This window comes from Herpailurus yagouaroundi, unplaced genomic scaffold (genome assembly GCF_014898765.1).
Source record: "Herpailurus yagouaroundi ecotype Mexico unplaced genomic scaffold, PumYag 28, whole genome shotgun sequence".
NCBI classification, from domain to species: Eukaryota; Metazoa; Chordata; class Mammalia; order Carnivora; family Felidae; genus Herpailurus; species Herpailurus yagouaroundi.
In genome coordinates this window covers 110,504,130-110,529,678 of record NW_024412376.1, presented here as the reverse complement: position 1 = coordinate 110,529,678, position 25,549 = coordinate 110,504,130, and the positions used below count along the sequence as shown (strand labels likewise).

The 25,549-nt window shown below is 37.4% G+C and overlaps 1 protein-coding gene and 1 long non-coding RNA gene across 6 annotated transcripts in view; one reads left to right on the top strand and one right to left on the bottom strand.

The window, feature by feature from the left end:
- SLC4A4 (solute carrier family 4 member 4) overlaps window positions 1-25,549 on the top strand; it is a 304,579-nt gene that overhangs the window by 206,486 nt on the left and 72,544 nt on the right. For all 4 annotated transcript variants that reach the window (XM_040481605.1, XM_040481622.1, XM_040481596.1 and 1 more), the window contains 2 exons: window positions 9,330-9,463; window positions 16,267-16,538. In XM_040481605.1, coding sequence (XP_040337539.1) covers window positions 9,330-9,463; window positions 16,267-16,538 — 406 coding nt within the window. The remainder of the gene's footprint in view (window positions 1-9,329; window positions 9,464-16,266; window positions 16,539-25,549) is intronic.
- On the bottom strand, window positions 28-24,378 carry LOC121034642 (uncharacterized). Of its 2 annotated transcripts, none has more exons than XR_005792542.1 (3): window positions 24,174-24,378; window positions 14,200-14,388; window positions 28-168 (listed from the first exon to the last, which is right to left on the bottom strand). It is a non-coding gene; the product is annotated as an uncharacterized LOC121034642 (long non-coding RNA). The 2 variants fall into 2 exon arrangements; XR_005792540.1 differs by having other exon boundaries at window positions 14,200-14,298.

The following is a 25,549-nucleotide window of genomic DNA, read 5'->3' as shown; positions in this document are numbered from 1 at the left end:
CCTTGCTTTTAAGGCAGACAGCTCAGAGATGGTTCATATAGGGTCTTTATTGTCAGGCTACAAATAGACATGGGTGCTGGTACAAACGTGTTGTGAAAACACAGATGAGTCACTGAACTGTTGTTGTTTAAGCAACTCTTCTGCCAGCTTCTGTGCAGGAGGTCTTGCCTGCTTGAAGACAAAAATTTACAGTTAAGCATTTATTTCAGAGCTGAAAAAAATATATAAACTGTAATTAATATTAATCATAATAAAATATATGTATATTTAATCCCACATACACACCTGTGTGTATACATCTGTCCCCCACATCATTAGAAGCACATCTTAGGAGCCATACATATGGATCATTTCCCATGGACCTGTGTTCAAAATAAAACAGTTGAAGCTATGATGGATCCAAGTACAATCAGTTTATAATGGCAACATCCATGACTGCATGAATCCTCCAAGTTGGGCCACATGTTTGGACCATCAAGCTGCTCTGAGAGCACTCTAACGCTTTCAGAGGAGGTATTCATGGATTCCTTAAGTGTGGCAATTAAAATTTAGCTCGGATTTCTCAAGTGACTGAACCTGCTTTGCTAAGAGTTGACCTCAGACTTATCTTGGATCTAGCCCTGGGCTTGTGCCTCTTTTCTGTTCATATTGTTCAGCAACAAAGGACTAGAACATATGCTTTCTGAGGTCCAGGAATTGTGCAACACTCTTATTATCCTTCTCAGTATGTTCCACTGTAATAATGCTCTTGTCCCCTTGCCATGCTATGAAACAAACAAAAGGTTTGCAGCCTCACCATCCTAGAAGCATGTTCTTTCCGGAACCAACTCTGTGACCATGTGTGCCAGCTCATTGCATTGTAGTTATATTCTTGGTTGCCAGGCAGGTACACTGTTCTGTTCATTTAGATACTTCTGATTAAATTGTTAAACATTGATTTAACAAATACTTATGGATAGCTTAGTCTATGGGCAAGTTACCTGTACAGGGAACACTTTCTGATGTTCTGTGACAAGTCTCTATGTCACTTAAAAGTTGTTCTTAGCTTTATGGACACAGAAAAATCTTTGAACTCAAATTGACATTGTTAATTGTGAATGACTGAGCATAGTCTAGAGTGAAGAAAGTCATTTAAATTTTTTTCCCCAGAGTAAATATAATCTTATTTTCACAAACCTTTTAGCAAAAGGATACAGTAAGATTTTTAGAATTGTGTGAATTTTGTGATATTTATGGAGCCTAACGGAGCACATTTTAAGGAAATTTGTCTCATAATAAGGAACATTTATAGCTGGCATCTCCAAATTTGAAGCTTTATTTAAACATACTGCTGTGCTGAGAATATTTAATCAATCTGCTGAGGTTGGAAATATATCGTTTCTTATTCACATATGATATTCCTCCATAAGATAGACACTTCTTTATGAAGGTTCTCATGTGCAGTTTATAGCAGCAAGAGTAAAGAAAATTGATAATTGCTTCATTGTAGTAAGGACTGTATAGTAATTTCAACTTACCTAAATGTGCTTTGGCACCAAAATGCATTTCTTTCTCTAAGTGGAAATGCAAGGTGATATGCTCATCTGCCTGACATAGTCTTCCAGAAACATACCACAGGTTTAAAAAATTAGGTAGAGATAGTCTGTTGGCATGAGGCAGTTGGGTTGTTGTGTTTGGCAAAACTAAATGTGCATTTGGTGACAAAGTAAGGGGCTTGCATTGTTTACTTGCCTCCAGTGTGCTGGCTGTTCCTTCTCCCAGGAAGCAACTTAACTAGATCATTTGCTTCACTTCATGTACAAGTTCTGAATCAAACCTATTTGATTAAGGTTAAGTCAAATGTAACCGAATTTTTCACTTACCCGAACATATTTGGTTGGGTTTTTTCAATGGAAAGACCTTTGTCAACTCTGTTTTCTTGGTGATTAGAAAATGATAGTGATTTGGGCAGGCTGGCAGTCCCAAATGTTGCTACCTTCTAAAACTATTTTGTGTTTGTCTTGAAATAATTTTGAAATGGCTTTATTTTTAATAAGATATAATTATGCACTGTAGAAAACTCAAACAATACAGAACAACTACATAAAAGGTAATTTTGCCCTTAAACTCATGACTCAGAAATAGCCATTATGAGCATTTTCATAAACATCTTTCCTACATCTTGCAGTGCATGTGGAAACAGATAGATTGATGTATAAGATTTTATATAAGCGAGATCATATACCTGCTGTTTCATAACATGGCTAGTATTAAGTGGAAGTTTTTCCACTTCAGTGTGGACCTTGAGCATTATTTTTAATGACTACATCTTTTATACACATGATGATACATGTCCTACAATTTACTTAATAAATCTCCTATTAGTACACTTTCAGTTTTCCCGATTTTTCTCAATTATAAACAAACTGTGGTGCCTAACTACATTTTCATTCTTTGTAATTATGTCCTTGGAGTAAAATTCCTAGCAAATGTTTGCAGGATATTTTTTTTTTATATTTGTTTTAAATTACACTCCACAAAGGTCATCCCAGCTTTTACTTCTACCAATAATGGACAAGACTGTCCACATGCATGCACTCTTGCAAAAACAGGATTGTGTACCATATTTTCATTTTTGCCATTCAATGGGTGGAAAAATGATAGCTCATTCTTACTCAATTCAGATTTCTTTGATTTTTAGTGAGGGCGAATATCCTTCCGCATTTTTATTGGCTGTCTACACTTTGTATTTGTGTCCTTGGCATATTTTCCTTTTAGGTATTTGTTTTTTTTTCTCATTGACTCATAAGAACTCTCTTTGTGTAATAAGGATATCTACCCTTTTCTTGTCAGAAATATCCCAAATATATTTTTCCTAGCTCTATCCTGTGTCTTTTCACCTTATTTATGATTTCTTTTGCTATATAGATTGTAATTTTTATGTATTCAAAATCTTCAATCTTTTATGGTTTCTTATTTTCATTATATACTTAAAGAGGTTTCCCCACTCCAAGATTAGAAAAATATTTACCCACATATCTTAGTTCTTTTATGTTTTCATTTAAATTTTTTATCCATCTGGGATTAATTTTGTGTAAGGTTATACTGGCATTTGATGTTTGGGCACTTCAGATGATCTAGGTACCTATTCACAACTCTTCAAACAAAAAAATACTGTAAAGCCTCCCTGTCTTGCCCATCCATTCTATCACACTTGCAGTTGTGGCTCTTTGGTCAAGGTTTTGGGTCACACTTTTCTTTAAGCAGAGAGCTAATTCATCTTTCAGCTTTTTCTCTTTCTTCAGTCCTGCTGGGCAGCGTAAACAGAAATCCTGTTCATGACGACAGAGCTCTTTTAGGCAGAGTAGATGGCAATAAGGATTTGGCAGCTGTGATCTGTCAGGACAGAAATCACTGATTTATAGGCTGCAGTTACACAGGTGAAATAAAAAATGAGGGTTGGATATCCAGTCTTCTTCCCCAGTGTAGATGGATGATCTGTGTAACCCTAACAAATGTCAGCAGGTGGTTCTTATTTTGAGAGGAAGGGAGTTTTTTTTTGAATTGGTGCACCTCAAATTTGAGCTGCATGAAAATCAACTGGGGAACTTTGAAAAAATACCAATTCCCCAGGCTTGATCTTCAGATATATTGATTTAATTGTTCGAGGTAGAGATAAGGAATCAGTATTTTTTCTTAAAAAAAAAAAAAAAAAAAAAAAGCTTCTCAGATAATTGTCATGTGACCTAAATTTGATTTAGAGACTTTCATCATTTCTTCACTTATTTTTAATCATGTGGCTTGGCTTTTCACTGGGGACCTGACATCAAAACTCCTGCAGATAACTCGGGTCTTGACTGCCTATTTCCAATGGATGTGTTTAAGGGGCATTAGGCTGTATCATTTTCCTTGGCTAAATTTCAGATTTGAAGACACAGCTAGAGAAATTTAACTTTATTATTCAACATTCCACACAGTTTGTATAAATTATAACCAACACAGGCTGAAATTTCTCTTCTTATGGTTAGAAACATTTTAGTTTTCTTAAAAAGCTTGAAATATAACAACAATGTCAGCGAATACTTTATCATTTACTACCACCAAAATATTTTACTTTCCAAGTTTTACTTGGTTGAAAATTCTCAAAGCCATAGAAAATTTTTTGTTCTTGGGCAGTTGTGTCACTTTTCTCCTGTTATTGCCATCCAACCCCCCTCCCCCCAACAGTTGTGATTATTATTCTAAATAATGAATTCCTTAATAAAAAGGACAGAAAACAAGCAGGTCATTCTTTAGTGTTATATGAAGATACTCACTTGCAGTGAAGTCAAAATTGACAGTGTACATTTTTAATTTTTAATGTTTTGTTATCTTTTGAATGTGCTTATTTCACCTTAGCAACGACAGGCGTGATGGCCTGGTGACCCTTGTCACAGGTAGTTCGAAGATCTGAAACGCTGGTGTTACCAATGATGGTTAATTTTTTTTTTTTTTTTAAAGACTCTTGTTCTTATGGTCTGACTTCTTTTATGCTTGATCTTTCTGTTATGGGACTTGTGCTGATTTTCTTGGCTATTTTGCCAAACAGGGACCATCTTTGGTTTAACATCATACCCTGATGTGAGCAGAAAAGTGTTCATACATTGTTTTGGATGTGGGTTTTGACTTCACTGCTGTAAAGTAAAACAAACTATTCTGTTGTATTATAGTTGATTCCATGTGTTTAGTAACACAAGGAATGAAAAGAAGTAATGGCTGTAGCGTGGCCCCCTAAGGCTTCTGTTGCTTTGGGATTTGCTCTGAGAAATATTGGAGATCTAAAGAGGTTTTTTTGCCCCTTTTCCTCTGAGGACTAACCTTCATCTTTTCTTTTATGTCACTCCTTTCGGCTTTCTCTCCCCATCTTTTCCCTCTTTTGAAGAAAAGGGAAATAATAGAGCCAGGCTGGGAAGAAGGAGATGAGAAGTAGTGAAGGAAAGAAAACAAACATTTTATTGTATCTCTGTTATTAGCTCTTTATATATTGTCTTTCTTAGTCCAATTATTCTGTGAAATAGCAATTGATTTTACAGAAGAGAGAACATGTAGAGGATTTGGTGACTGGTGGACCTGAGATTTAACTCCGATATACTTCACTCCAACACATGCTGTTTGCACTGAGCCACCTGGAAAAGATGTTGGAAATCGGCTAGTTCAGCTTCCCATCTTATATCTAAACAAATACATTGTGTATATGTTACTGTTTATAAAAAAGTTATATCAGAGACTACACTAAACATTTTTCATGTGTTGTCTAATATGCATCCTAACTGTATAAGGCATAGAGAGATGAAGTAACTTGCTTAAAGTCATTGATTGAGTAAATGGCACAGTCTAGATGTCATTTTGAGATTTTTTTGATTCCAGAGTCCATTGTTATCCTCTACCATCTGGATGTTTCTCTTCTACGTGAGGAAACTAAATTTTTTTTTATTATGAAATCTATTGTAAAATTGGTTTCCATTACAACACCCAGTGCTCATCCCAACAGGTGCCCTCCTCGATACCCATCACCCACCCTCCCCTCCCTCCCACCCCCCATCAACCCTCAGTTTGTTCTCAGTTTTTAGGAGCCTCTTATGTTTTGGCTCCCTCCCTCTCTAACCATTTTTTCTCTTCCCCTCCCCCATGGTCTTCTGTTAAGTTTCTCAGGATCCACATAGGAGTGAAAACATATGGAATCTGTCCTTCCCGAGGAAACTAAATTTGACAGACTTTAAGTGACCTTCTCAAGATCATCAGTTCTCTGATGACAGAACAAAGTCTAGACTCTAGATTTCCTGACTGCTGGTTCTTTGCTCATTCTGTTGTTCCACAGTGGGTGGTATGTGCTCGGAAATGGAGTGAAGTAAAAGCCTAACCGAAACGGAGCTGTAACATTGTGCCACCTGGTTCTTCCACACCTCAGAGCTCAGCCACACGTGTCCTCATGGACTGAATGAGAAATAATAGAGGCAGGGAGAAACTGGGGGCAGAAGTGTCTTTATGAGTTATATCTATTAAAAATATACACACCCACACATTCTTTTCTTTCTTTATATTACTGAATCCTGAATATAACAAATCAGAAAAGGGTTTCTGATAGTTCACTTTATAAATAGCTTTAAATTCTTGTTAGTTAAACTGAAGTTATTCATTGCCTGAGATTATTTTTTTACATTTCTGTATTGTCAAGACTAACAAATCAAAACGTGGTGAAAATAGTTCTTTTCTCAGAAACGCTGCAAGGATCTCTAAGTTTAAGCAAGTTTCCAGTGTAGTGTGTATAATAAATCACCTGTCTCTGTTTCAAAATTGTCAGCAACAGAATGGAAACTGTAGCACTTACCAAAGGATCAAGTACTGAAATAAAAATAATCTGCCTTTTAACAGTCACATGGTTTCCATAAATCAAAGCCATCTTCTGGGAGAAATTCCTTGTTATCTTTACTGAATGAGCAACAGCGGCTGTTGACCTTTGATAAGTGGAACCTAGGGTATGATTTGGGTATTTCTTCTTCAATTCCTTTAGCGTTTCCTGCACACCTACAGAGCACATGGAGGGATAGGGCAGAGCTTGATGAGAGGAAGAAAAATAAGAAGGCCCCCGGAGACCCTGTGCTTTGCCCTCAGAGAGATTGATAGTGATGGCAAATCAAGTAGAGAATCCCCAATCTTGCATTTCTTCTTTCTTGCTTCCTGTTCTGTCTCACGCCCAGGTGGTGCTGTATTTTGATACTGCAGTAGTAATGAGAAATATGTCCTTCTCTGTGCTTGGTAAAGAATGACACAGTATAACTCTGCCTGTCACATTCACGCAGAGGGTGGCTTGTCTTGCCACATGGGGAGCATTCCGTTCCTACCCTTTCATGTTACACACTAAAGCCAGTCATGAAAAAGAAAGATAAATGATAAAGACGTTTAAAAAAAAAAAACCCAATGTCAATGCACAGGAGGTGAAAAACTGCACTTCCAAGAAAACCCCAGCTGAAGCCAGCATACTTTGTATCATTGCTATGGGTGAAGTCGTGGTTGGGCAGGTACCCACACTCCAAAGACCTGTCGTGCCACATTGAACATGGTGGACTTGTTCATATCACTTAACTCTCCTGAATCTCAATACCTTCACATGTAAGAGATCAAAACTATTTGTTGGGCACAAGGGACTATCTTGTCTGCATAAATGCAGCCTGGTTCTGCCAGCCTTGTGTGTTATTCTTCATTCTGTCTGAAAAAGAAGGAGGTGGATACTCTGATTATGTGTGGAGTGGTTACAAAATATTGAGATGACGTTCTTCAGTCATGCAGTAGAGCTCACGGCCATGGAAATAGGGTTCCCTGTCCTCCTCCCCTCCCTGCCCCGCCCGGATTTCAACCTAGATTTCTTAGAAGTTGTTCCTAGTTGTGTCAGAATATAGATACTCTCTGTGTTAGAAGCTAGTCTTATTTGTCAACCCTTGTTTTTTTGCCCTGTCCCCACCCCAGCCCCATTAATGCATGGTGCTGTTTTAAAGGATTTTTAACTGTTTTCTGAATTGAATGGTACCCTTCAGAGAGGAGGATGTGCTTTTGCCAGTGCCATTTTAAGCATAACATTGGTGGCTCTGATGCAGTGTAAAAAATATTTTGGGTAAACATTATAATAGGGGTCTCTTAGGAAAGCTTTTGAGTGGGTATAGCACTTGATGTATTTAAGTTCTAGAAGTTGATTTTTTTTTTTACTTCTGTCATTCAAACTTTTATTACTTAAAAAAAAAACATTTTTTTACTTGAGTGTAGTTTACATACTATTTTACGTTACTTTTGGCTGTCAAAAGAACATAATGATTCAACTTCTCTGTGTTACGCTGTGCTCACCACGAGTTACCTACCATCTGTCACCATACAATGCTATTACAATGTCATTGACTATATTTCCTATGCTGTGCCTTTTATTCCCGTGATGTATTCATTCCATGCCCGTAACTTGATTAAAAAAAAAAAATTCTGTGTGATCATTTTGTTATATGATGGGTGAATGAAAGTTGCTGGAGAACTTTTGGGGCAGTAGAAAGAGGTGCCTTAGGCTCACAGGCAGATAAGTTAACTTTTTATTGGTGGGGTGCAGGGAATCACTGAGAGGTATCACAGATTATCCAGAAACCTACTCTGCTCCAAACAGAGGGCGGTTTAGATTAAGAGATGGCTTGCTTTATGTAAAAACATAAATCATGCTCCTATGAACAGGTAATTTGTTACTCAGTTGAAGGGAGAGATCTTCCTGGCACCATTTTGTTTTAGTATGATTTAGTATGTTTTAGTATGATCATAGACCCTATGATTAAAGGGTCTCTTGTCACCTTTTTATATTTAAAAAGGTCACCCCTTGATATAATACTATTTCAAGTTTAGATCCTCTTGCAAATAAACATGTGCTTTTCTAACTAAAATTTGAACTGTGAAAAATAGAGGAAATGGGCTAGTTTGCCATCATCTGAGGCCTTGGTCCCAAATGACATGATTAAGAAAGTTAGGGTAATTTTTTAAGTCAGTGATACTTGATGGTTCATGTTTCTTTGTTCTTGTTAGCCTAAAGGAAGACAATGGGTTGGGTTTCCAGAGTTATAAGTACAGGAAAGTGTGGCCACAAAGATTTAGTTATTCATGTTCCTACACATGTATTTTCTCTAAAATAAATTAAAGTTCTTCTGTCAGTTTATATTATATACAATATATATAATATAATATGTGTATTGTATTATATATATAAAGATTTTTTTTTAAATTTTGGAATTGGTATGTTAGAGATTGCAGGATGAAGGGAAAATAACTTTTTGTGTCTTCTTTGCTCCCCTCTCAAATCTTTCCTTTAGAAAAAATAGCCTTTGTGTTTAAAATGTAACTACTTGTAAGTACCTGCTATGCACAGGGTGAAATCAGGCTGAAGCAAACACTGAAGTTAACCACAGAGAGAAAAGCATCACCCAAAGTACTAAATCATTTCTACCCACTTGGTGGGATTACATAATGTGATTTTCCATACAGAAGCTTCAATTAATATTTTTAGAATGGATCAGAGTCACCTTTTGCCTTCTGTAGTCAACCACCAGTCATTATAGTTACTGTAGTTTTTTGGAACAAGTCAGCCCTTCCAGTAGGGAGGAATGACTAAATCGTATGTGAAATAGATGGTGATATTCATACTGGTAAGAATCTCAATTCTTTGTGTCCATTTTCTGTGTTTGGTATGGCCTTTGTAGTAGCATATTCATGTGCTTAATTTCCCCATTGGCATCACACCTGGGAGGAAGAAAGGTGTGTTTCTCCTAACAACTCTCTTCTCTTTCTATCAGGGCGTGTTGGAGAGCTTCCTGGGCACAGCTGTCTCTGGGGCCATCTTTTGCCTGTTTGCCGGTCAACCACTCACGATTTTGAGCAGCACAGGACCTGTCCTTGTCTTTGAGAGGCTTCTATTCAATTTCAGCAAGTATGTGTATACATGTCTAATTATAAATTAGGATTAATTCTAGAACACAGTCTAGATATAGCACCGAATAGTAATTAGGTAGGTCAGAATATGGGAATTTTGAGATTTGGAGGTTGAAAGGCCCTTGGAGATTGGGTAGTCCAACACTCATTTTACATTTCATTCAGCTGAGGGCCCATATGTTGTACTATCTACTTGCCCTCATCATTATTCTCTATCCTTCTAGTCCTGCTTTGTGCCACAGGGGCTGACCCAAACACTAAGTCTCCTTTGCCCTCTGGCTTATTGTTGGGTTAGACTAGTGCACGAGTAGGACAGGAAGGGAGGGAGAGAGGTCAGGGTGTGGGTCCACCTCCCTGTACCTCACAGTCCCTGCTTTAACACTGCAGTCTGGCAGTGGCTTGTCCCCTGAGTAGAGCCTCTGTACAGTGGCTCCACTGGCCTGGCTCTACCCTCACTAGGCTCTGGTGACTCTCTTCCTTCCTTGGCCTTTTGAAGCCAGGAGGTAAAAATGGCTCCCTGATGTTTCCAGTTCCTGAGTACTTTGCCATTCTCTGTTACTCACACATCTGTAAATAGCCCATTTATTAAGTTTTCCTCACAAACCCATTTGAGAATGCCATCTATTTCCTGTCATGATCCTGGCCGACAAGAAATGAAATGTCTTGTTCAAGGTCCCATGGCTCATTAATGAGAGACTAGTTGTTCCAGTGATCCACTGCTCCTGACCCTGATTCCAGTGTTCTTAATTAAAGATTCATTTCAAGAGCCAGCTTAGTAATAGCATTTGTTGAGTGTTGAGTGTTGATCACATACCAAATATGATCCGAAGTGCGTTACATGTACTTCCTCATTTCATTCCTGTAGCAGTGCAATGAGGTAGGGACCATACCCTGTTTTATTATTTTTATTTTTATTTTTAAATGTTTATTTATTTTTGAAAAGGGCGGGGGAGAGAGAATCCCAAGGAAGCCCCACACTCAGTGCGGAGCCCGATGTGGGCCTTCATCTCAGGACTGTGAGATCATGACCTGAGCTGAAATCAAGAGTCTGAAGCTTAACCAAATGAGCCACCCAGGCACCCCCAACCCCACCCCCATACCCTGTTTTATAGATGAGAAAACAGGCAGGGAGAGGGTAAGTGCATTTTCATAGGCCCCATTACCAGTTGTTGGTGGGACTGGGATTTGAATTCTGCTTTCTGACTCTGGATACTATGCCTCTTAGGAAATTACCATACACTCCTAATGGACATAACAATTGTGATATCGTATTTTCTTTTAGAATTTGATGGATCATTTTAAGAAGCGGAAAATCAAGTTAAGCGAATTATCCAAGTGGCCACATTAGCACACAAATAAATTCAAAATCAAATTGGGTATTCTGGCCTCTTTCTAGTGAACTCGATACCTCTCAGAGAGAATTGCCTTTCCCAGCAGACCTCAATCCTTCGGCAGATTGCAGAATTTCATATTGACTTGCTGGCACTCCTTGTTGGAATTTCCATATTCTTATATTGTTATAAATTTTTAAGATTTTGTTGTTGGAAGTTTTGTTACCTACATGATACCTCATGGACTCAAGGGCTGATAGAATAGCCTTTGAAACTGTACGTTACCATCAAAAGCTATCACAAGATAGAGAAGGCGGTGAGAATTTAAAACGAGTGTTTTGAAAACTGGGCTGAGAACATCAGCAAGATCTTATGAGAATTTAAAGCAATAATGTGAGTTTTCTGTAGCTCATCACTACAAATCCCTCCTCCATCATAATTCTCAGAAGGACATTGGAAAGAATTTCTATTCGTGTCAGTTTATAGAAAGTCAAACCATTTTTATATGTTTAAGAAAACATTGTGTGAGACAAGAAAGCTTTTGTGGAAAGATGGAACAAGCATGTACTATAAACAGGAACAAACATGTGCAACCTTTGCAGAAAGATTTATTGGATGCAATGTGATCAGAGCCTTAATATACAGAAAATGTTTGCGTCCCAGTTTACTTTAGATAATTGTAGGATAGAGATTATTTCCTTTCACTAAGCAAGTTCCTTTCTCACTTTCCCTTCTGTTTCATCATAATTGGTAATGTAAACATAGTTCCAAGTGATTTGAAAACAGTTGTAAAGCAACAAGAAACATTTGAGAAACTGTGCTTTAAATTCATCACTGAGTAGCATGTGGTGCTTTAAGGCAAACCATGTCCTTTTGTTCATAATGCTGTGTCATTTGCTTCTGTATTGTAACAACAGTGCTAATATTTTGTTTAGATATAGAGTATTTGTGTAGATCACTATTTCTCAAAGTGTATTTCCTCAATGATTAGTCCCATTTAGGTGTTTCATAGAAAAAAAAAAAGCTCTGTGATCCCCATAAATCTGGCAAATGCTGTATATTTGCTTCCTCTTAGTAATTCATTTTACAGTTCAGCTTACTAAGGGATCTGAGAAGTCCTTTAGTAAAGAAACTGCTTTAGTCTGTCTTGCCCAGATTTCCCCCCAAAATATTTTACTGTTTTTTTTTTTAAGTAGGTAAATCTTTGTTTTGTAGCTTCAGTGGACTCAAGCGTGACTCCACATAATGCACAGATTTCCCTCTGATGTGGAATACAGGTTTTAATGTTTGGCCTATAAACTGGAGAATCATTAAGGAATATGAAAGATGTTCTGTCACCTTTTAAAATTAGTAACAGAATGACAGCTTACAACTTTCCAAATGACAATTGTAGTTTTTTCCCCCTAATTCTACAGTCTTCTTTGCACTATTTTTACACATTGTAAACCAGTAACAGAGAAGTAGATACCTTTTCTTTTTCTCACGCAAAGAATCTGAAAGTTTTTTTTTCTTAATGTTTACTTTTGAGAGAGAGAGGGAGAAAGGTAACGTGAGTGGGGAAGGGCAAAGAGAGAGGGAGACACAGTATGAAGCAGGCTCCAGGCTCTGCTCTCAGCTGTCAGCACAGAGCCTCATGTGGGGCTTGAACCCACACAATCCGTGAAATCATGTCCTGATCCAAAGTTGGATGCTTAACCGACTGAGCCACCCAGGTGCCCCTGGAAGTTTTAACACTGTGTCTAAGCCATGTAGAAACCTCTAATTAAAGTTGGATTTTAGCCTGTATAATTGCTTTTAGTCATTCAATAATTTTTTTCCTTCTATTCTTTGAATAATTTATTTAGAGGCCTTCAAATGATTGTTTTCTTCTATTATGTTGTTGGATTTATTCATGTAGTTTAGGGAGTTTACATTTGTCAGTGACTTGAACATTAATTTCTGTAGCATGCCTCTGATGAGTTCTTCTGTTTGTCTGTACCTTGGTTTTATGCTACTCAGAAACTGTAAGTCAAAATATCTAGGAACACTGTGATATCATAAGGATATAAACCCATTTTCTCATTTGAATTCACCATAGTTTCTTTTGTCTCTACTATCATTTACTGTTACTTTTTATAACTTAATTGCTATTTAAACTTGGCACTAAAGGGACTGATAGTCTTGTTGGATGTAATATTGCCACTTTATTGTAGTCATTACTGTTGATCAACTTGTTTTAAAGTTTCTCATCTCTTATTCCTCTTTCTTCTTGCTGCTGTAAACATATCACTTTTATAATGAAGTGCCATCGGTTTTAGTGATTTTATTTGGGTTATTCTTATAGAGCTACTCTGGGAATATTTAAGTATTTTAGAGCAGCTATTTTGGTATATTGTTTAGATCCTAAGATTTAAGTTTATATAGGCATTTTTTCCCTTTGTACTCAAACTGACTGTTCCTAACCATTAGCTGGTTATTGGATTTGTTTCTCATCCTGTCCTATAAACATCAATTCTCTAAACAACCATTAGCATTCTTAGGACAAATCAAGACTGCCCTGTCATCTTGTTAGGGAAACAAAACTAAGTAATTGTTTAAAACTTTTTATTTTAAGAAAAAAGTTTGTTGGCTCAGAAGTAATAAAACTGTTTCTTAGCCCTGACTCCGAGACTTGATTCATTGTGTAATAATGTAAATTATCTCAGGTTCCTAGAATTTAGCTTTTTCTATACTCTACTTATCTCACAGAGACAAGCATAGGATTAAGCAGTGGGATTGTAGATCTAAAGAGAACTATAAGGGAATGCAAAAGATGTCCTCAGGAAGATTCCAGGATTGGGGCGCCTGGGTAGCTCAGTCGGTTGAGCCACTGACTTCAGCTCAGGTTATGATCTCACGGTTTGCGGGTTCAACCCCACGTCAGGCTCTGTGCTGACAGCTCAGAGCCTGGAGCCTACTTCGGATTCCGTGTCTCCCTCTCTTTCTGCCCTCCCTTGCTTGCACTCTGTTTCTCTCAAAAATAAACATGAAAAAAAATTGAAAAAAAGAAAGATTCCAGGAAATCCATAGGAGATAACTTTCTGCCCAAGTGTTAATAATCTCCTGCTTTGGTAATATATTCCAATTTAGGTGATTTGGTGAAAAGAAGGAAAAAAAGGACAGTGATTTTAAGGTCCACCCTAAATATAACTCAGGGGAATGATGGTGAAATTTTTAAAGGACCAGTCCAAGAATGCAGAGGTTTGGTTTCTGGTCCAGCTCTGCCGTTAAAACCTTGGCATTGGATAAATGACTTAACTTCCATTGGCCTTGGAGTTCTCATCTATAAAATGAGACATATTTGACTAACTGGTATCTATATTAAGATTCTCCAGAGACATGAGACCAATAGAGTAAAGAGATTTATTATAAGGAATTGACTCACATGATTATAGAGACTAGCAAGTCCGAAATCTGTAGGTTGGGCCAACAGGCTGGAGACCCAGGAGAGCTGATGCTCCAGTTCACATTCAAAGGCTGTCTGCTGTAGAAACAGAAAAGGCCATGTTCCATATCAAGTCCAAAGGCAATCTTCTGGAGAATTTTTTCTTGCCTGGGGTTGGCAGGTATTTTGCTGTGTTCAGTTGAAGGATTTGATTAGATGAATTTCACCCACGTTATGGAAAGCAGTCTGCTTTACTCAAAGCCTACCAATTTAAATGTTAATTTCATCAAACTCATCCTTATAGAGATACCAAGAATAACATTTGGCCAAATATCTGGGTGCCACATGATCCAGCCAAGTTGATGCATAAAATTAACCATCACAGTATGTAAGGAACTTTTAATTCTAATATTCCATAAAATTTTCACTCAGGATCTCCTGGCTCTCTGTGAGAATACTTAGGTCATGGCAGTAACTGTCTCAAGTCCAAAGCCATAGGCATGCCTTAATTCATCTAGCAAGTTCTCATTGGAAACATTTAATATGCCAACAATTATGTTAGTTAGAGAATTTGAATTTTATTCTATGAACAGTGTGAAGCCATCAAAAGGTTTTGAAAGGGGGTAGGGAGGATCTGATTTACATTTAAAAAGATCATTTTGGCTATAATGTGGAAAATGGCTTTGAGCAGGGCAAACATGGATATCAGTAAGGACATAAAATCAAGCAAAGACTTCGTGGTGGCCCAAACTGGATTGGTCGTGGTGAAGGTGTTGATACCATACCTTCAGGAATATATTAAAATACATCACTATAAAAGATACTTGTTTAAAATCAAAGCTGTAGAGCATCAAGTATGCATGATCCTTGATTTATTTCTTTTTCTCATAGAAGAAATATGATGACTACTGTTTGCTTTTTCATCATAAATGATGAGAAAAAGGGGCTGCTGGGTGGCTCAGTTGGCTGAGCATCTGGCTTTGGCCTGGGTTATGAACTCATAGTTTGTGAGTTCAGGTCCTACATCAGGCTCTGTGCTGACAGCTCAGCGCCTGGAGCCTGCTTCAGATTCTGTGTCTCCCTCTCTCTCTCTGTCCCTCCCCTGCTGTGCTCTCTCTCTCTCTCAAAAGCAAATAAGTAAACATTAAAACAAATTTAAATGATAAGAAAAATACTATAATCTTCACATAATTTTAAAAGAATCAATATGAAATGGTAAAATGTCAACACTTGGCCCATATTTTCCTAAATGTGAGCTAATTTACTTAAAAGGAATGGAAAGGGCTTTGAAAAACAATGGCCTCCTTTGATGGAGGCAGCCTAATCTAAGACTACTGTGGGACAGGAACAGACCAAAAACAAGGTGGTCACAAGATGCTTCACACACCACTTAAGCAGAAGGATACCATGTCTATGGACAAGCTTCACAAGAAGGATACCACGTCTGTGGTTGCATCTGGCTATGACACAGCAAGAGAGCCTTTCTTGATCTGAGTACAGTGTAATTATCCTATTTACCCTTAAATACCTGGAGTTTTTCCTACAACCCCCAGCCAGAATTAGTTATTCCTCTGTGACACTCTGTGGGAACCTTTAGATATCACTTAGTATTTTCTGGTGTGATTATGTTTATCAGTTTGTCTCCCTCAGTAGATTGCGATGATGTGGGAACAGAGAATATATTTATCTTAGTGTCTTCATTAACCAGCGAAGCTCACAAACATTTATTGAGTGCATACTCGGTACCAATGTGACGCTTTCAAATTGTTTATTTTCTAAACTCCATGAAGGCAGAGTTTGAATGAGAAAATTTAGTTATTTACCTGCAAATGGTATGACTACTTTTGATGTGCCATTCTTAAACTTTCAGGATTATTTCTTTAATAATATCATGAGACCGAATCCTTAGACTTGGTATTTTCTGGATAAAATCAAGAATGAGATTTATATTTAGTGGCTAAAAGTGATCCTGTATTTTTTACAATCATTCTGCCGTCATTGGGTAGTTTTATATTACTCTTTGTATTCCATGGAGGAGTCTAAAATACCTTTCTCTCTTCTTTCCAGGGATCATAATTTTGACTATCTGGAGTTTCGCCTTTGGATTGGCTTGTGGTCAGCCTTCTTGTGTCTCATTTTGGTAGCCACAGATGCCAGCTTCTTGGTTCAGTACTTCACTCGCTTCACAGAAGAGGGCTTCTCTTCTCTGATTAGCTTCATCTTTATCTACGATGCTTTCAAGAAGATGATCAAGCTAGCTGACTACTACCCCATCAACTCCAACTTCAAAGTGGGCTACAATACTCACTTTTCCTGTGCCTGTGTGCCTCCTGACCCAGGTGAGGACACCATGCTTCATGTTGGTGCTTACCCTGTGTTTGGAGGAAGGTGTAGGCTCCATGCATGCAAGCTTTCGGCATGGTATCATGATCATCAGTAAAAGGTTTTATTTTATTTTCTCTGAGAAACCATCCTGCCAGATTTGAAGTTTTATTACCTAAGGTATCTTAGCCACGAGATTCAATCAGGAAGAGAAACCAGGAGCTCTGAAATGAACTCAACTTTGAAATTAGCTCAAACTGCAGTATTTGCAAGGAAATTTAGTGTACATTATTCTTCATCTTATCTGATAGTTGAGGAAACCAGATACAAATATTAACATATAAGGGCCAGACAAACCCAGTCCTCTGAACTTCTGTCCCATATTTTTCTGTTTTCTTATTGCTCTAGGAATCTCTTCCTGAAGTAAACTCTAAATAGATTATTTTGAGCTTATAGAAGAAACAAGATACTATTGACTTTATAGAATTTGAAGCATGAAATTGAAAAAGAAGTTCAGATTGTAGTCTCTTAGCGGTAAAGAGGAGCCTTATAGTTCATCTGTGCTAGACCATGTAAGTAAGAAAGGAAAAGAAGAGATAAGAGAAAGAAAAGAAGGAATGTTATGCTCTCAGGGAAGATTTATATTCTAGAATTAGGAAAGATATAAAAGTAAAAAGTAAGTTCTGGGTAAGGAATATGATTCTATACACCCTAGCAGTCTAGTATCCCTCTAGCCAAACCTTTTTCCCAAAAGGTGCTCAACTTGGTCTTTGGATTTTTTTTAGGGTAATTCATCATTTTATGATATGGAAGGCATTTGGAAGAAAGGATTCACTTTGGGGAAAGTTGTTTTATATCTGTAGAAGTTTGTGTCAGATAATTAAATGGTAATAGTGTTAGTTATCCCAGGTCATGCAATTAGCTACAAGTTATTGTCCCTTAAAATAAAAACTGATACACATTCCATGAAGGTCTTATAGCACCAGGAGTACAATAGCATATGGGGGACCGTGTAAACCTGAGCAGAGATGTAGGGCACATTCATGCAATATGCACCTTTACGTATAGATTCTGCAGGAAAACCTCTTCATGTTTACAGTAAGACAGACGTGGGTGTATCGTAGACTAGAATGCAGACAAAATGATTATGAGTTTAAAAACAGAACAAAGAATTTTAATGCTGATGGCAAGCTGTGTTAGATTGCCCTCAGATATTTTGGTGCTGTATTTGCAATCTTCTCTGCCACTTGGGTGGAGAAACCTTAGAAGACCTGTATGCATCTTGAGTGACGAGTGACAAGAGAACAGTATCTCCCTAAAGTTGGGTTGGTCAGTAACACTGATGAAAAGATAGGTCATTGTTGGGCTTTGCACTCACAGATTCTTTTGTCTTATTTAAGGACAATCAACACACATTGACAGAAAGCGCATGCTTAAAAGCAGGAGTGCTGATTCATAAGGGCACTTGAACCCAATGTTTATAGCAGCACTTTCAACAATAGCCAAACTATGGAAAGAGCCTAAATGTCCATCAACTGATGAATGGATAAAGAAATTATGGTTTATATACACAATGGAATACTATGTGACAATGAGAAAGAATGAAATATGGCCTTTTGTAGCAATGTGGTTGGAACTGGAGAGGATTATGCTAAGTGAAATAAGTCATATAGAGAAAGACAGATACCCTATGTTTTCACTTTTATGTGGATCCTGAGAAACTTAACAGAAGACCATGGGGTAGGGGAAGAAAAAAAAAGAGGTTAGAGAGCGAGGGAGCCAAAACATAAGAGACTCTTAAAAACTGAGAACAAACTGAGGGTTGATGGGGAGTGGGGAGGAGTGGAGGGTGGGTGATGGGTATTGAGGAGGGTACCTTTTGAGATGAGCACTGGGTGTTGTATGGAAACCAGTTTGACAATAAATTTCATATTAAAAAAAAAAGCAAAGCGGAGACAGGTATGAAGTGAAAATGTAGGCAACATGAATGACATATAATCACAAAAGCTTTTTATTATTAAAATGTGTACTGATGACAAATATTTCATAACTTAAAAACTGCTTAGAGAAGAGTAGGCACTCAATACATGATAGATACTATTATTAGGATCAATTAAATATGCTTGAAACACAGATGTTACCATTACACAATCATATAGAACTTTTCCTAAATAAGAGGAGAGTAACCATCCATTGTGTACTTTCAGGGGAAGTCCAGACTATGCGCATTCAAACTGTTGGCTCACAGACAAACTTAATTGTGGGATTTTGAACTTTCCGTTTCATTTATTTCTATCTTTATGTATTTATATGTCACTATTTCTTTATGAAAAAAGTGTGTAATCTGACTTCATAGGCAAGTCTAAGTAGTCATACAGTAAATTTTTTAAAGGAAAAAAAATACTCCTCACTTTTTTGAGGTTTGAGGTATTCATGAAGCCAGATGAGGGCTTTGTCAGCACACCTGTCACATAGAAGGTCTACTTACCTGAGGCTAATGGAAACTGGGGCTCGTTGTTTTAATTGGATGCTGGCAGAGATCATAATATAGAGCCAAGGAAGACATATTTGAACGTTTTAATTGTCAAAAATACATGAAGATTTTATATGTAACTTTCCTTCCTAGAAGGACCATTGTTTTCTAGAAAATGTCATTGTGAAGCTTGAAACCTGCATAGTAAGTAGTCACTGAAGTGGAGATAGATGGCTTTTCCTTTGACCTGTTTTCCCCAGCCTGTATTGGAAGTCTGTCTTACAGAGTGAGGAGTTGTCTTGGAAGGACTCTGGCAATCTCTACTACCTCCAAGTGGGACCAGTAGTGAAGTGTAGCAGGGCTTTGAAGTCAGAAAATCTAGTATTTAAGCCCCACTTGGCTAATGCTCTATGTGGGACTTCAGGCAAGTTCCTTTTCCCCGGGTGCCTCGCCTTACCTTCCTCATTGGTACAAAGGGGTTAATAACTGCACCTACCTTATAGAATTGTTATATTGTGTGGAAAAACTGAGGTATTTTCTAGTACAGACAAAGTACTTAGGACGGTTTCTGGTATGTAATGACTAATTGCTAACTGACACTGTTACTGCGGTTATTATTATTAAAATTTAAGGTTAGTAAGTACGAATGATGGAAAAACAAACCAGTCTTCATCATGCCCCCTTCTGAGCATACACTATTGGGCAGTTGGCTTATTTTATGACAAGACTGTTGGTCACACCCCATATTTTTAGAGTTGTCCAGGTGAAAGGCACTCATGAAGGATATGAACATGAATGGGAGGGATTTCCTTAAACTATGGAAATAAAATGTCTGTGGTTGGGAAAAAAGGCAAGTGGATATCTCCACTTTCATGATAAACCCTTAAGATTAGTGATTGTGTGTTTCTCTCCTCAAGATCTTAATACTTTTTGAAAGAAAACTATATACCACCATCAATTTAGTACTTCATGATAGCAAGTTGAAAAATGATAGTTATAGAATAATACAGTTGCATGTACAGCTAGCGTAAGTATTCTAAAAACAACAAAAGCCTGGCCTTTCATCGCAACATGCGCTCCTAGTAAAAGAATTCAGTCAATGAGTCAATAATATTTAAACTGGCGGATTACTTGTTTTTCAACACTGGGACGTGTGTAACAGTGAACCAGCAACTACACAGATGGAGACATAGGCCTGCAAACTGAGAAGTGATTGTACAGGAAAGGAAATAGGGGTCACTCAATCCCTGTGAAAACTTGATTCACAGCTACAATAAGACTGTGAGTTTTTTGTGCTTTGTGAAGACAACTCTTCCTCCTCTTTTCCTTCCTTGTCTGTCCTGTTCTCACTTGCTTCCATAAATCTTCATCACTTCCTGAGTTTTCTTTTCTTCATGCATCTTTCTCTCCCTTTCATCCCATCTATTGCTCAGGGACCAAAGTCATACTGAAGAACTAAGGAAGCCCAGTTGCAAGCACTAAAAGGAAAATTAGTCGTGTGGTTTGACAAAGCACTCAGGGTCAATACGTGGTTTTTGTGCTAAAATTTCTCTTTCTTAGAAATAGAGTCGCTATTAATTGATGGAGAGGTAATAGAGGTTATATCTCCACTGCGCCTTGATGTTTACATAGCAGAGATGTATAAGAAAGATGACTCAGTTCAGAAGCCAACAGTGCAAACTAAAAAATGTCCAATTAAGGACAGTCCACAATATTACATTTCATCACCAACATCCCAATTGGGGAAACTTAGCGTGATAAAGTGTGAACAATATGTGCTTTGGAGTAAAGGAAAGTGACCATGACTCAGGTCTAACCAGCAATGTGACCATGGGCTAGGCTAATTACCTAATTTCTTTGTTTTTCTTAACCTGTGAGCTGTGTTAATAATTGTACCTACTCTTAGAAGTTACCATATGGATTAAATGAAATAGTATATGTAACGTTTGCCACCTAATAGACACTGAGTAAAAATTTGTTCTTATTCTTATTTCTCCTTTTTCCACAAAAGATGCCCCAGCCAGTTTAATCTTTTAGTTGTATTCTTTTAAAGGGGTTCAAACATTTAATTTTCCCTGAAATTTTCCCAATGGAGTATACTAACTAGGTTCTTACTAGAAGCCTCCCCCCGCCCCAACCGCAAGTTAACAACTAATGTGCTGTTGTAGATAAATATGAAACATTGGAGCCATATTTAAAGAAAAAAGTGTTAAGGAGTTCAGTACATAGTAGTTAGATCATTTAATATTATTCCATTGAATCTCAAGTCTACAAAAGTGTTATACACTATATATAATGTGGAAGAAGGCTAGAAAGTCCTTTCCCCTTCCCTGAGGGGAAATGTTCATTTCTTTTAAGTTGGTCTGATTCACTCAAAAACAAATGACAGAATTTTGTAAATAAGGAATAAGATATGATCTTTCTTCTTTCTTTTCCCCCCTCTCCTCTCCCTCCTTCTCTTGCCCTTTTATTCCTTTCCTTTCTACTATCAACAAAAATTTATATAGTGTCTTTTTCATTGCTTTTTAAGAATTGTGCTACTTCAGTGAACTAGACTACCCACACACATACATTCCCCACATACACCTATACACTATGCCACACACAACCCTATACACCACAATGCACACACCTATACACTATACCACACACACCTACATACTACACACATACACACCATACCACATACACCTATACACTATACCACACACACACCACACACACACACAGAGACAGACACACCTATACATCATACCACATGCGTCTATACACCACACACTTGCACTTACATATACACCTCTACACAACACTGCACACACACACCACACTGCACACCACCATACCACACACACATCTATACACCATACACATACACACATCACACACACCTGTACATCACACCACACACACCCCACATATACGCTGTGCACACACACACACACAAATATACTCACATTGCTTTTTATAAAATGTGTTGTTTTAAAATGTGTTGTTTAAATGTAGAAAATAGTGTTAATTACTTTTTGAATGAATGAGGCCAGATTTTCATTTGACCTACACTTTAGAAATACATTTCCACTTAAGTACCTGTGTTCATTTGCCTGATGTGTCAAGGTTGCAATGAGTGTGCACTCAAGGGCATATTAATATTTTAGAAAGGGTCAAAATAAATTTTCTAACCAAGTGTGGTTTTATACCTGGAGGGGAAAGAAGCCTTGCTAAAAATGATAAACAAATTAGAGAAGAAAGAAAAACTGCCTCAAGGGAGTAGATTCTATACTTTATTGTTAACAGAAGGGATATATTTTATTGATTCATTGTTGACTGTTCCAGGGAGAACATGCTTAATAATGGATGAGTGATTAAGAGGGATACTTTCTCAAGTACTGAGACATCATGGTCTATAGTATCTCTAAGTAAAAGATGGCTTTTTCCCTGAGTGAAACTCTAAGACCAAGTGATTGAAAGTAGCCATGGCTTCCATTTCCTTTTTTTTTTTTTTTTTTAGAATTATTTATTTATTTTGAGAGAGACAGAGACAGGGCAAGCGGGGGAGGGACAGAGAGAGAGGGAGAGAGAGAATCCCAAGCAGGATCTACACTGTCAGTGCAGACCCTGATGCAGGGCTTGAATTCACAAAACTGTGAGATCATGACCTGAACTGAAACCAAGAGTCAGACGCTTAGCCAACTGAGCCAGGTACCCCTGGCTTCCATTTCTACACCTTTGTTTTATTCACAGCATGAGGAGGCCTCCAAATGATCTAAAATGGTCGTCACTAGAGTAGAATTTCATTATCATTCCTTTCTATATTATTTTTCTATTATCTTAATAAATGCTATGCACCAAGATGTTACAACCATTAAAAGGAACTGCTCGATTGTGTCTCCTGTGGTCCCATATTATAGTCGATATGCGTTTTGTAATTAGAAAGCCCATTAAAAGAAAATTAGGAAATAAAAGATAATCCTAATTTATCTTCCATGACCTGCATCATATTCTATGCAATTTTATTTTTATTATGTATCATTCCCTCTTTGGATTATAAAGTAGGTTTAAATCATAGACTAATGGTTAAACAGGAAGTACTAGGCCTTCTGGTATAGAATGATTCAGGCTTTGCATTTGCAAGGATACTTCACCAGCACAGCTGATGTTTTATCATTTATGGTACTATGATCTTTTGAGAAAACCATAGAAATTTGAAGCATCCATCATTTTAGCTTCCTTTTACTCTCCTAGCCTAGTATTTTAGCAGTTTCTGTGAAACACTTGCAGGACTCAAGAGGGGAAACAATGAATTTGGATAATCACCAGATCTGTATAATTCACTAGCTGTGGGTTCCAAGAAACACACATTTGGAAACATAGCCTGTAGTAATGTGTATACACATCTGAAATGTAGTGATGAGTGGGTATGGAATAGAAATTTTTTTGTGTGAAAATAGTGACTAAATATGTCCCACTTAATAGTAGCTCAGCCCTTTAACTTCCAACGTGGTATCATAGGTGAATGTGTGAAAAAGTGTCCACAGATTGGAGTTTGTCATAACTTGAACTTGTCTAGTTACAGTGAAAACCTAAAGCATGAGGCTTGGCAAAAATACTTAGGAAAATGAAGAGTATAATAACAAAACGTGAAGAAAACTTTCTATTTGTTTTAAGGCTCAAGGCTGGGATGGTGGCAGGTAATTTCCCTAAGAGCTATTTCTCCCAAAGTTTTCCTCATTCACCTTGTCATCCTTCCAAAAGCCATTTTTGCCCTTTTATTGATATAGACATTTAAAGCATAAATATTTGATTTTATTAAGAGGTGTTCATGTGCTAAAATTTCCCAGGATCCTTAAAGAAGCCTGACATGACCATGCAGGCAAGAAGCTTATTCAGTTTTATTCTATATCTGTTTTCTAGTTACTCAGTTTCCTCAAGATGTTGCTTGAGTAGAATGAATAAAACATTAAAATTTCATTATTGTAGAGAATACTCTTACATTTTTTCTTGCTGAGAGCAAGCTAACCAGTTCTACATTAATCCTAAGAAGCTATGTTGAGGGTGTAGATTCAGATTTGGCTAATATTTATTAAGCACCATCCAAGTGCCATACATCTTACTAAGGATTTTAATAAAGTGTATTTCAATATCTGTTATTATAGTATATATGTATTCAGTCATCACAAACCTTGTGAAGTAGCAGACTTTTTTCCAGGGGTGAAATTTTGCTTTCTTCAGGTCATAAAGCTGATTGTCTCCTTAGTAACCATCTATTTCAGTTTTACCTGCTATTGTGCTAACAGTTTTTCCTACATTGTCTTATTTAATCTGCAAGGTAACCTTATGAGATAAATGGTTTCAAGTCCACCTCCACAAATGAGGGGCCTGTGGTCAAGAGAGTGAGGTGGTTTGGGGACAGTTTGTTCCAGAATGTGGTGGAGCCAGAGTTCTAGGCCAGTTTTCTTAGCATTCCTTTCTCTTAACTTGTGATGTGGTGGTGCATGAAGGCAGACAGATCTTTTGAGCCTTGGTGGTTATTTCTTACTCATAGTTTACTGTGTAGCCTTTGTATATATTCCTGATGTAAAGCAGAGGAGTCATGGGGTAGTTCCTGGGGCGAGGTACTGGAGGATAAAGAAGGACAACCTTACAGGTGCAATTGAAATTTCTTATGCAGGAGGTATACTAACACTGACATGTGGATGTCACCTTTTTTTCCTGCTTGTATCCTGTAGCCTGATCTTTCCGTAGACCTCTCATTAAACATACAGGGGGAAAAAAAAAGCCAGCTTAAGATGGAACACTCACAGGCACATTTTTAAATGTCTATTACTAATGATGTTCATTTCCCCTGTTCCAGAGGATCAGCTAGAATTTGATACACAGGAAGAAGGATCAAGAAGTGAAAATCCAAGGAACATAAAATGACCAACCTGTGAAAACTCCCTGAAACCAAGTGTGGGACACAGACTGTCCCAGTGACAACTGGCTAATTCTAACTTAGCCAGATTCCTAGGGCAAAGAGTTTCTTTGCTGCATAAGCCATGGTGCTGAGCAAATAGTGAAGACAGACAAAGTGCAGTGTGTTTATGATTTTCTATTTGACCTTTTCAGAATCCTGATTAAGGATATTAAGAATTCTATATGCATAGATCATTCTGCACTTGGTTGCCAAAATACTTGTATTGTATGTATCTTGATCCAAATGGTGAACAGTGGCTCTCACAGAAGCCAATTGAAATTGATAATTCTCTCCTCTGTGAGCTTAAAGAAATTTACTTTTAGTTTTATGTATGGACTCTCCTATATTCTGTTAACATGTATTTTTGGAAATGCTTGTTTACATATTTATTTTGAAGTCCTTTTCTTGAAGCAGCTACCTACTAAAATAAGTTGGAAAGGTGTATACTTTTTATTGTCCTTTTGATAGTAGTCTCTGGGACTTTGAGAGGCATGCTTTAATAGCTTGTCTCAGAGGAAAACTGAAAAAATAAAAGGAATTTAGTTGAGCAGAATCGATGTGTATCTAGAACTTGAAAGTAGTCCCTAGAAGTTCAGATTGGA